Raw genomic sequence first — 12,115 nt, forward strand, 5'->3', positions numbered from 1 at the left:
TAGTCAAATTTAAAGATAATGAATATTAGCTATTGGCAGCTTCAGTCCAAGATTTGATTCAAACTCTCCAGGTGTGGGTTAGGAGCTTATCTGTTCAACATATTTTTATTTTTGGTGACTCGCACAAAGAATGGTACTGATTAGCCCACAGGGGGCGCTACAATAAGCCCTCAAAGTCTAAGGCTCAGCCCCACTGTGTCGTTAGTTGTAGAGATGTGAAACCTGGCACAGATATGTATCTGGACATGCTGGACATTTTTGCCTCTTGGACCCATAATGTCCGCCACCAATATTGGGCCGCCATTTTGGATCTTTTAAAAGAAAACCTTTAAAAATCATCTGAGAAATTGAGAAATTTGGCAAGCACATTAACTGGGTAAGCCTTTACTTGGTTTGTGAAAAGCCAAGGGATCAGTCCAAAAATGGTGAAGCTATCAACCTATAATGTTTTTTTTCTTTGCATCAAAAGTTTAACTGCCTTTAAAATCGTGACAGCAATTAGTCCAGTTGAAATTCTACAAATTGGTCTTCTACAAACATCATTTTAAAGATCCACCAAGCTAAATGTTATGGATCTTTGCCCAAATAATAACTGCTTATCAATGGAAATATGCAACACCTGCACTTCTCAATCTCACCTGGAACAAGTTGTATATGAAAAATAGATCATTAGTCAATATTTAGTATGTCAACATTCATCTAACACTTCACCTGTGAGTTGGAGTAAAATTGCTCTGCACAACTGCATAACTGTAACTCCATATGCTCCTATGCTATTTTTGTTATATAGTTCATATGTGTTATGTTTCCTATTTTGGTCTCAAGAAATGTTATATATAATATACAAAATGTTAAAACTAAATAATAATAATACAGTAAATGTATATAAATTAAATGAATTAAAGTATATAAATATAATTGTATGTAATATTTGAAAGTCTTTCACTGTCTTATGGTAGTAATAACAACCCTCTCTCATCTCTCTCTCCTTCTTCCAGAAACTGATGGGTGAAGTACCGCTTGGCGATAAAGTCCCACGCAAGAAATGATTAGAGAACACCTCAGTTACTCAGTTTCACATAAATTATCAAAACACAGAAAAAGCAACCACAGAAAATAGTGTTTTTTTGTTGTTTTTTTGCCCATAGAGATAGAGTGGGGCAGATCACTGGTACCGCACTTTGTGGGCTTGGCTCATTTGAAACGTCACGCCATTCTTATCTGCTATACAGTATATCAGCATAATTGGACAGTAACAAGTACAATATGTCATAAACAGTGAGTCATCATATCGTAACTACGTCAGTTTCTCCCCTACTGTGTGAGAGAGAAAATGTTCTATTTTGTTACTGTCTATTGACACTGTAAATACAGGAAGATTGAGATGTAAACCTCCAAAGTGTTGCCTGAGTGGTTTTTAATTTGTGTAATTTCATCAGTTTATTTGACTGGGGACATTTCACATAGATCAGCATCACTAGACATGAAGAATGAGATATCCGTCGACTGAAAACATGACCGCTGCTCTGACAAAATGATTAATGGCACTGAAGTCAAACTCATAATGAAATATTGTTTAATTTATTAAATGTATCAAGGTCTTTGCTTGCAATACAATAACATTTTAGAGGATACAATTGTTTATTATATTATTGTTGTAGCTGTGAATATCTGGTAACTTTTTTTTTTTTTTTTGGCCCCTAACATTTTGGAATTTAAACCTTTAAATGTGCCAAGGTTAGTCCAAATAAGGCCAGCCATTTATTGATTTCATTGGTGAAAATGGGTGAAAATTAGTGTAAACACAATCGCCCAATGGGTGAGTCAACCCACCAAAACCAGCCACCCTTCTTAAAAACAATCACCTGGACTAGTTTCATGGTCTAAATGCTGTTTCAGAGAATTTCCTTTGTATTGGTTTCAACAGAGAGGTTTGGAGGCCTTTACATTTGCTTATGAAAAAAGAATCTGCGGGAAACTCTGCTCTACACCATCATGTTTTTAATGATATTGCCACACCTTAAAATCCTGTTTATTGTACATCTGTCATTGTTTTATTTATTTGGCTTCAGTAAAATGCCATATGCAATTTGTGCGTGTTTATGTGCCATATGTGATTGTATATAAATGTCGGTTTTCAGATATTATTGCTAGTGACATTCAAAAGCTTTACAACCTGTAGGTGCATGTTTTACTGTGCTGAATCATAGCTACTGTGGAATGACGTTTTCAATGTTAAGAGACAATCGAGAATTATTTTATCTGATTTTTTTTATTTATTCACATATGGTGTTGAATAGTTTGACTTGTGGATGGAAAATAAGCAAAGTTTTTACAGCCTCAAATCACATATAAAGCTATCTGTGATTATCTGTCACATAAGTCCTTACAGCAAAAGCTTAGACAAAGAGTTTCAGAGGAAAAAAAAGAAAATGTCTTCACTCCAATAAATCACTGAATAAAAAAAGTCAGTTGTGGGGCGACAATGTTTCACCAGAGCACACCAAACTGCAAATATGGATTGGACCTTCAATGAAGATACCCTGATATTTAATATTTGACTTTCCCTGACAGAAACTTGACACTGTGCAATTCAATTACTCAAAAAACCTCTTGGTGGCTCTCACTTAAAGACAAATGCAGAAACCTTACCTCATAATTTGTAAATCAAAATGTCAACATGACCGTCAGGTTATCTAGAGTTGTCTCTAGCTTTTTGGTGGGTTTTCATGGGTATAGAGGGCCGAGGCGTCTTCAGGAAGCTACACAAAGCTACTGCAGCCCATCTAGCACTACTGGCTAATATGCTACACCATTGCAACATACTGTATTTAGCTAATGTTACAGTCAATCAAACAACAACTGATAGCTACATACAGTATTCCTTCACTCTCCTTGCCAAGCTAGCTAGTTAGCAAATTTTAGACTAATAGTAATTTCAGTTATAAAGATGGATAATATGAAAATGACAAAGGCATGTCTGTTAAATTCACATGAACAAATTGTTTTATCACCCATATTGGTAACACTTTACAATAAGGGTCACTAAGTTAAGTTAAGTTAATTAACAGTTTACTAATGTGTCTGGTAATCATTTACTAATGGTGTTCATGTTAACTAAGGTATTCATTTATACATAATTTAATAGTCATCTTTATAAACTATTAAATAATGTATAAATTAATACCTTAGTTAACATGAACACCATTAGTAAATTACACATTAGTTAACTGTTAATTAAGCAAACCCTAACCCTTATTAAGCATTAACTAACCCTTAACTTAGTGACCCTTATTGTAAAGTGTTACCCTCACATTGGGTTAAAAATAAAACTGAATGTCTAGTTTCCAGTTGTTTAAAAGCTCAAGACATTGACCAGAAACACCAAGTGAATAGGCGCCATACTTTGTCCATTAAAACCACTACTGTTAGAGAAGTTAACATATTTATAAAGTTTTCCATGGATTACACCATGCTTTTAATGAATAGTAGTAGTGTTTTCTGTTTTTACCTCTTGCTTTTGGAGCGCAGTATTCCTACTACATAAAGCAGTGCACAGATCACCTGAAAGTCTGAAGGTGTTACTGTTATTAGGTTGAGCACTGATCACATCACTGCCCACCTCCAGCAGCCTAGCAGGGCCTAGACTGAGCCCTAGTGTTGAATCTTTAATCAAACACATTTCAAGATTCTCAATAAAATGTGATGCAAAAATGAATAAAAAAAAAAGAGGACAGCATGTAACAGCGCATTATGTAATAACACTGCATTATGTAATAACTTGACAAAATGTAATACATTTTCACTTCATTATGTAATAACACCCGCATTTTGTAATAATCTGCCGCATTTTGTAATACACAGCCTGAACACAATATGTAATAAATGTGCAGTTTCTGTGTCTCTATGAACAGTTTCTATTAAACTAAGGAATACAGTGACAATTAATGTAGTTTTGACCAATGAAAGATTCTTCTTTTTAAAATGAATTTTGAGTCAGTATGATTCATGCTAGAATGCGTAAAATAAACATTGTTGTTATAATGTTATAACGATTTTTATGAATGAAGACAGCCATTTTGGTTGGTTATTACATAATGCACCATATTATTACATTTTCATCAAAAAAAAAAGTGCAACTCCCGTATTTTGTAATAACCACCGCAATATGTAATAATTTATTACAAAATGCGGGGAAATTTATTACACATTGCGTTCAGGCTGTGTATTACAAAATGCGGCAGATTATTACAAAACGCAGGTGTTATTACATAATGAAGTGAAAATGTATTACATTTTGTCGAGTTATTACATAATGCATTGTTACACAGCACTTGAAAGCTTTACTGATAACATTAGAACTCTCTTTGGAAAAAGAGAGTAGAGAGTAGTAGAGGCTTGGCAGTTGCGTCACAAATTTATGAACATCCAGCTCCATTATAGAGGTCCATCGGAGACTTGGTTGTGCTCAAATAATGTCTACATATATACGAGCTAGGAAATAAGAGAGATACCTGACAAAGATGTTCTGTGGGTGTTTCCAAATGTAGGTTACTGTGACACAGTAAACTGTCTTGTCTTTAGTCCTGATCTCTACTCCAAAACACACTGAATTCTAGCTGTACACCTTTCCGCCTTCATCTGCAAAGATTCATTTATCTCCAACTCCCACCATCTGAGCAGCATGGATCTCTTGGTAGTAACAGACCCAGATCAGAAAATTGTACTGTATTACATTTTGCTAATCGGTAATTGTGGGGTAGAAAAAGAGTTGCGCGATGTGTGATGCCAGAGTTTATTTCAGTCCAACAAACTCTTTTATCTTGACCTGGAAGGGCAGAGAATGTTACGCTCCATAGTTTTCCCTCAAGTTACTGATTTCTTCCTCATTGCTCTGTGTTAAATTGCCTGAAATGACCCAGTCGCACGATGAACAATAAACGGGAATATTTATGCTTGATTTGTGTTTGCGTGAGTGCTTGGAGGTCTTCTGCCCGGAGAGTTGGAAGGTTATGCTGCCTTCAAGTGCTGCTCGTAATGTTTGAAAGTCGTAAATACAACTCGCGCTGCCTTCGAGTGCTTTGGTGGGAAATAGCAAAATGGAGCCTGTAACAAAGGCATTTTTTGGTGCCTGTTTTTTTTTTTTTTTTTGGTAAACAATGTTTATTGGTTTTCTTTAGTACAAATACAAATGACAAGAACAAACAATGTTCCCCCTCCCCCCACACCACTTCCCCAGACCCTTCCCAATAACACAATAACAAAACATTACACTAACAATGACGTGTTACTAACAAAAGACGAATGGGTGGCATAAACCCATACAGAAAACAACAACACAGCAGTACCAAAATAAATATATAAACAAAAAGAAATAAAAAGGGAAACATCAAAATTATGCCTACACTCTAGGTAGTACTCTCAGTGCCATTCTTGTCTCAAAGGTGATACTTATGTATATTATTTTAAGAAATTCTAACATTATTGCCTTATGTTAGGGTATCTCTAACACTTTCATTTCTACGGAGCCCCAAAGGGGACATGGGCAAAAAAAAAAATCTTTAATTTCTAAGGAACGTAATTAAAGGTTTCCAGATTTCCTCAAACACATTTTGTGTATTCCTCAATATGTAAGTTATCTTTTCTAATACCATACATGATGTCATTTCGTTAACCCATTCTTTAATACTTCTATTCTTTTATACTTCTACTTCTAGTCTATTTGTTTTCTTCCAATAAAGAGCAATAAGCTGTTTGGCTTGCAAGATACACATGTCTGTAAGTGTATATTCCTTCTTCCTTAGTTTTAGGTTGGAAGGGTACAAGTTCAAAATGTAAATCTTAGGTTGGAGAGGGACCTCTACAGAGGTGATTCTGTCCATCACATGTTTTACTTCTTTCCAAAAACCCTTGGTGCCTGTTTTATTTTAGAGGAGAAAATGTGCAGGCAGAAAAATCTCCCTCCTCCACCTCCTTCCTACACCTCTTCGCCCGTCCTCACCCTCATCTCCTTCCTAGTCCTACCCCTCCTTTCCTGCTTCCTATTACTCCAACCCCAATCCTTCCCCTCCACCTCCCTTCGGACTCCTCCGTCTCCTTTCCTACTCCACCTCTCTCCCACTCATCCACCTCCTTACTCCTCCACCTCCCTTCTTTTCCATCTCCGTCCTACTAACACGTGTGTCTTCTTTGGGACACACCGATGTGTTACAAATGACAAATGTTTTTTAAGAGTGCACCAACCTCTGTTCCCCCCTCTTTCTTCCAGACAGACCTGTCAGCCTTGCTGTTGTCTCCCTCCTCCTCCTGTCTTTGACAGCTTGTGCGCTCCCTCTCTCCCCTCCCTCTTCTCTCCACCTCTTCTCGACAGGCTTGTCAGCTCTCTCCTCAGCCCTCCCTCATGTCGTCCCCTCCTCCCATGCGCTGACGTCATGGTAAATAAAAATAGACCACGAACCCCTGTCAATGATCGTCCTGAGGTCGAGCACCAGCACAATGCGCTTATTTTCTGAAATACAGCCTATTTTCAGCTTCTATCATTTGGATAATACTTTTTTCAATATGAATACATTGTGAAGATTTATATGAATTTAAAAAGTGGTTATTGAGGCTTTGCAGTTGTCACAAACGCTGGTGCCAGAAGGTTCATTGCAGAATTAGCTGTGTGCAAATGGCTAAATATGTATAACAACCAGGCTAGGAAAAGAGACATATAGCTATAAAAATATAGCTGTGGGTGGTGTGGGTGTAGGTGCATTCAGTAATGTTATTGTAAGTAAAAATGAATTGTCTGATGAGGTTGATTTATTTCCAAATGTAGGTTACTGTGACACAGTAAAGTACCCTGTCTTTAGCCCTAGTCTCTACTCCAAAACACTTGAGAAGAGTCAGCTCACTTAACCTGAACACATTTGGTTTTTGGCTTTGTTAGCTAGCTAACTAGCCAGCAGGCTGATTTAGAAAGGCAACTGATGATAATGTTAACAAGGGCAGATTGGTAAGGAGGTGGGCATTTTACATGTTTGGATCTGAAAGCCTGTACATCCTAAACCTAAATTACCATGGTGATGTACCCTGCTCAGCGTGAGATGAAAAGCCAGGGTTAAACCCAAAGTTAGCTCACTAACCCACTAATCTCACTTTGTGAGACAAATCCCCAGATATTAGGGGTGGGTGATACGGGCTAAAGGTAATATCCCCATGTTTTATGGCTTTGTGGCATTTTGGCAATCACGCCATTGGGTCCATCATTACAAACGCCGGTTGCATGGCCAAGCTTTGTAAAAAAAAAAATGTTATTTTAAATTCTAGTCAAGATAACAAGTTTTCCAAAGACACCAAATATATCATGCTGAATTACAGGGAAATGTGTATATTGATGCACAAACATCTAGATTTTTTCCATGCGATGTAATGGTGCAGCCATAAAAACATGGCGTCTTGTATTTTAATATTTCATTCAATATAAGCAGCTAGAGCTTCAAGAAAGCGTTGGAACAGCAGATACAGAATATGAATGTGACCTTGTTGTACACTTAGGATTTCTTTTTTCTAACTTTGAAGCTACTTCAGGGGGAATTTAAGGGTAAGGGCTAAGATGATCGTAGCATCCATCTTACAAAGCCTCTTTAGTTTGTGAGGTGTTTCGGAAAAGCGTCTTTCTTTAGCACGTTCTTAAAAATTAGTGTAGATGATGGCTGCCTCTGATCAGTCCTAGAACGCTAAGTGCGTCTTGAGACAGAAAAATACACCCCACCGTGTCACCTGTAGGATTCATTGCAAATATTTAACTTATGATTTTAAAATTGATTAGGCTTTGTTTTTAATATCTAATGTTATCTAATTTATTTCCATCTCATTTTATCTTATTTCTTTATTAGGCCTATATTTTTCCCACTAATGATCTCTGTATAAAATGGATGGGTGTGGTGAAATGGAGTGGTATGCCCCGGGAGAGGGGAACACTGAAATTATACATACTGTATGTATATATATAAAAAAAGTCTTCAGGTGCTGAAGGAACCATGAAAAAGGAGACAAAACATCAAATGGATGGCATCGGCAATTGATGCAACTGGAGTGGTAAGCTTCTGGAGAAGGGACAGGGAAGGGGGAAAAATATTTTCAAAAGAAATGTTCAGTAACTTGTTTACATGCAGTGAAACCAGTCATGTGTTGTTCAATCCTCGGCTGATGTAGAGCTGCTGTGGAGATCTCTCCCCCTCCTCTTTCTCCTCTCTTCATCCTCCTCTCAGTCACGTAGTGGTTCGCTCAGACAGCAATGGTGTGATAAGGCTAGTTATTCATTTTTGCTTAAAACTGCTGTAGGCAACTTGGGAGAAATGAGCAATAATTTGAAAGTATAGAACAAAAAAATCTCCAACGAGGCTATATGCCTGTCAACTGAGGGGCAAATTTAACACAGCTTTGCTTGCTCAATCTAGCTGTAAATAAAACATTCATCAGCAAAAATATTTTTTTGTCAGCATAGATTCGCAATTGCAGTTACAAATACACATTGAAATACGAACATTGGTCAAGCGAGGTTCACTCTACACAGGAGAGAGAGCGCCATCTCCTTAGCATTGAGAAAACCTGATAAACCCCAAACCTTTTACACAAACCACAACTTTGCTAGCTCAGTCTAGTTGTAACTAAAACATTCACACAGATTAGCCACCACAGCAAAGCTATAGCTACCTAACACCCGTTAACTGACTGACCTGAATGTGGCTGAACAGGTCTTGTGCCATGGGAAAAATAACTGGCTTCCTTACACCAAGGTTATTATAGTTTTGCATTTTTCATTAGTTTTTATTTTTATTTTGTTTTGACTTTTTGTTTTCAATTTCAGTTTAGTTTTAATTAGTTTAAAAAACAAACAAACATTATGTACTATACTTACAAATATCCAGTATTATAAAAATATAAGCTTATACATGATATATACATAGATACATACATATTAATGAACAAACAATATTAAAATGATTTAAAAAAAAATAATAATTAAATTAACTCCCATTACATAATTGGTAAAATAATAATAGTAATGACAATAATTACAAAAAAAAACACAAAGGGGGTACATTATAGAATTATAGAATAGAAGCACTTACAATACCTAAATATTCATCACTTATATTGCACAACATTCATCCAAAACAATTGCTTAAATGACCTCTATTGCAGAAGCTATAATTATCCTTCCCCAGACTCGTCCAACATATGAGATAAATCCTTGTCCCTAATATAATTTATAAATGGGCCCCAGATACTTTGAAACCTTTCTTGTTTGTCTTTGAGTGTGTATGTAATTTTTTCCAAAGGTAAACAATGAGAAATTTCCTTAAGCCACTGTCCAATACTTGGTCTGCCGGTACTTTTCCATGTTAATGCTATAGATTTTTTGGCTTGTAAAAAGCACATGTCTACAAATATTTGTTCTCTACGTTTTATATCGTGTCCCTCCGGATAGATGCCAAGAACAAAAAACTTAGGTTCCAGAGCTATTTGGATTGATAAAATCTCCTGCACTACTAATCCAACTTCTTCCCAAAATTCCCTAATTCTTGGACATTTCCATATACAATGGTTTGTGTTATAGCATTTTCACCAAATAATACAAAAAGAAACATGCCTACCGCATCTGTAAGAGCAAGTATATCAGGCAACAGAAAAATCAGTCAAAGCATGCATTAACATTAAACCCACGAACATACTGTAGCCTATTGCAATATATGAGATAACAGTTAACTGTAAGCTCTCTACAGGTGTAGTCTCTGTGATGATTCCAAGCACATATATAATTGTTTCTGTTGTGTTTCATTTTTGTTTAGCATTTGATATATTTTCACAATATCCCAATACAATATAGACAGCATCACAGCGGCTTTAAGATGCACTCAACTAAAGTGGGCTTGCTCCCGCTGTAAGTGCTGCTTTGAGAAACGCACAAAGGTGATGAATGAACCTTTGTAGGATCACACTTAACAACACTCTTTACCTCTAAAAGTGATCATTATTTGGAAACGAGGCCCAGAGTCAGTTGCAGGTGCTATTCATGTACTGTAGTGTGCATCTGTTTGCAGAGTGGGAAAGTACTGAATCTAACTTGTTGACCAGATCTTTGTGTTCTGTTCCCGTCTTTATCAGAAAGTCAAGGACGTGTGAAACTCACATTTTTACATTTTCAACCCTCCCTTATCTACTTGTCTTTATACAGAAACTCATACTTATATCACTTTTTGTCTGCTTCACTATTCAGAGAGCAAAGAACCTGCCACCAGCTTGTATCTTTCTTCTCTCCGTGTATATATAATAAACCTTTTTGGAAAGACACAGACCTCTCCTTGAATTATTGATTACTTGCTTTATTAATCAGTTTATACTAAATCCTTCAACAAAAGCAAATCAGGGTGCAAACAGCTATTCTACCCTGATTGAGTCCAGGGTAGACATGCTGGTTGAGATCAAATGGGTTCAGTTTCAGTTTCATTTATTAAAGTTTGACAAGGCAGGGCACAACAGCATAAAAACACAGTTTTTAAACAGTGAATCCTGAAATGCCTCAGACATTACAGCAATCAACATCATAAGCAGAAGCATGAAATTAAAAACATAAACCCTAAAATAAATAGGTCATTCAAATAGATCATTTAAAAAACAATTTAAGAGCACGAAGAATAAAGGAGAGTTCATGTCTTTTGGTTCTGCTTGTGGGCACAAAGTATTCCCTGCGCCGACAAAGCGAGTAAGTGGGTGCAACCAGAAAACCATGCAGGGGGGATGAGCTATCATTGAGTATGTTGGTGAGGGCACGCAGGGCGGCCTCATCACGCCTTTCACTCAAGCATGGAAGAGCAGAAGACGGAATGCCAATAATCCTGCAGCATCGCTTTTGTACCCGCTCCAGCTCCTCGGAGAGGCCTTTTGTCAGCCCGCCCCAAACTGGGCTGGCATACTCAAGGATTGGACGAATGAAGGTCAGGTATATTTGTTTTAGAACGTCACATGGAAGACCAGCTTTTTTGGCAACACTGAGGTAATAGATCCTTGGCCGTGTCTTTGAGAGCATACACTTAACGTGGGCATCCCATGACAAATCAGATGATATCTGAACTCCGAGCAGTTTAAAGGTGGCGACTCTACTGATGTTTTGTCCAGAAATTGTTGGAGGCGGTGGAGAGGGGATGTCGTCCCCTCTCCTGACACTGATTACCATGTCCATGGTCTTAGCTCCCTTCATTGCCAGTGAAAACTCCTGTCCCCATTCAACCACAGAATCCAAGGCCTTCTGAGACAGGCCAGGTAGAGACCCCATGAGGAGCTCCGTGATTGTAAGGTCATCAGCATATTTCACAGGGATAACAGAAGGAGGCAGACGTGAATCTAGGCCAGGGCTATTCAATTACAAATTCAGTTGGGCCAGATTTTAAAACCGGGAAATGTAGATGGGCCAGACATTTTCAGCAGCCTATTTAAAACCTTTTTTTTAGCTTTTGGTAATGATACATTTAAACAAACGCAAATGAATGTAGTAAAAAATAGCAATGTTTATTGTTTCACTTTTGAAACAAAAAAAAATATTTTTGGTCACATATCTGACCTAGGCACATCACAAAGTACAGAAACAGAATAAAAAAGAGCTCAATGCACAGAATCATAACAAGTGGCAATAACAGTAACCAATAACACACTCTATTACACACAGTGGTGGAAGAAGTACTGAGATGTTTTACTTAAGTAAAAGTAGCAATACAACAATGTAAAGATACTCCATTACAAGTAAAAGTCCTGCATTCAAAATCTTACTTAAGTAAAAGTACATAGGTATTGGCAGCAAAATGTACTTAGAGTATCAAAGTAAACGTACTCATTATGTAAACTGAAAGTGTCCCCATTTTGAGAGTTATATCTTTCATAAATTATTGGAATATTAATTCTGATTTCTTGACATACATGTACATGTAAGCAGCATTTTAAAGTTGTCAACGTGAAGCTAATCTTAACAATTTAGCTATACTTTTGGGTAGGCTAATCTATAACAATGCTATTTTATAGTTATTTTATAAAGATGATCAAATGTTTTGATCTGAAAAGTAACTAGTAACTA

General features: G+C 36.9%; 1 protein-coding gene across 1 annotated transcript in view; it reads left to right on the forward strand.

Moving 5' to 3' along the window:
* rnf31 (ring finger protein 31) overlaps nucleotides 1-2,412 on the forward strand; it is a 36,979-nt gene extending 34,567 nt beyond the window's left edge. The window contains exon 24 of the mRNA XM_071519183.1: nucleotides 999-2,412. Coding sequence (XP_071375284.1) covers nucleotides 999-1,049 — 51 coding nt within the window. The 3' untranslated portion in view covers nucleotides 1,050-2,412. The remainder of the gene's footprint in view (nucleotides 1-998) is intronic.
* Nucleotides 2,413-12,115: the final 9,703 nt, after the last annotated feature.

The sequence above is a fragment of the Centroberyx affinis genome, unplaced genomic scaffold (genome assembly GCF_046629955.1).
Source record: "Centroberyx affinis isolate AG114_WGS23_722 - 3 ecotype Tasmania unplaced genomic scaffold, CSIRO-AGI_Caff_v1 ptg000670l_1, whole genome shotgun sequence".
NCBI classification, from domain to species: Eukaryota; Metazoa; Chordata; class Actinopteri; order Beryciformes; family Berycidae; genus Centroberyx; species Centroberyx affinis.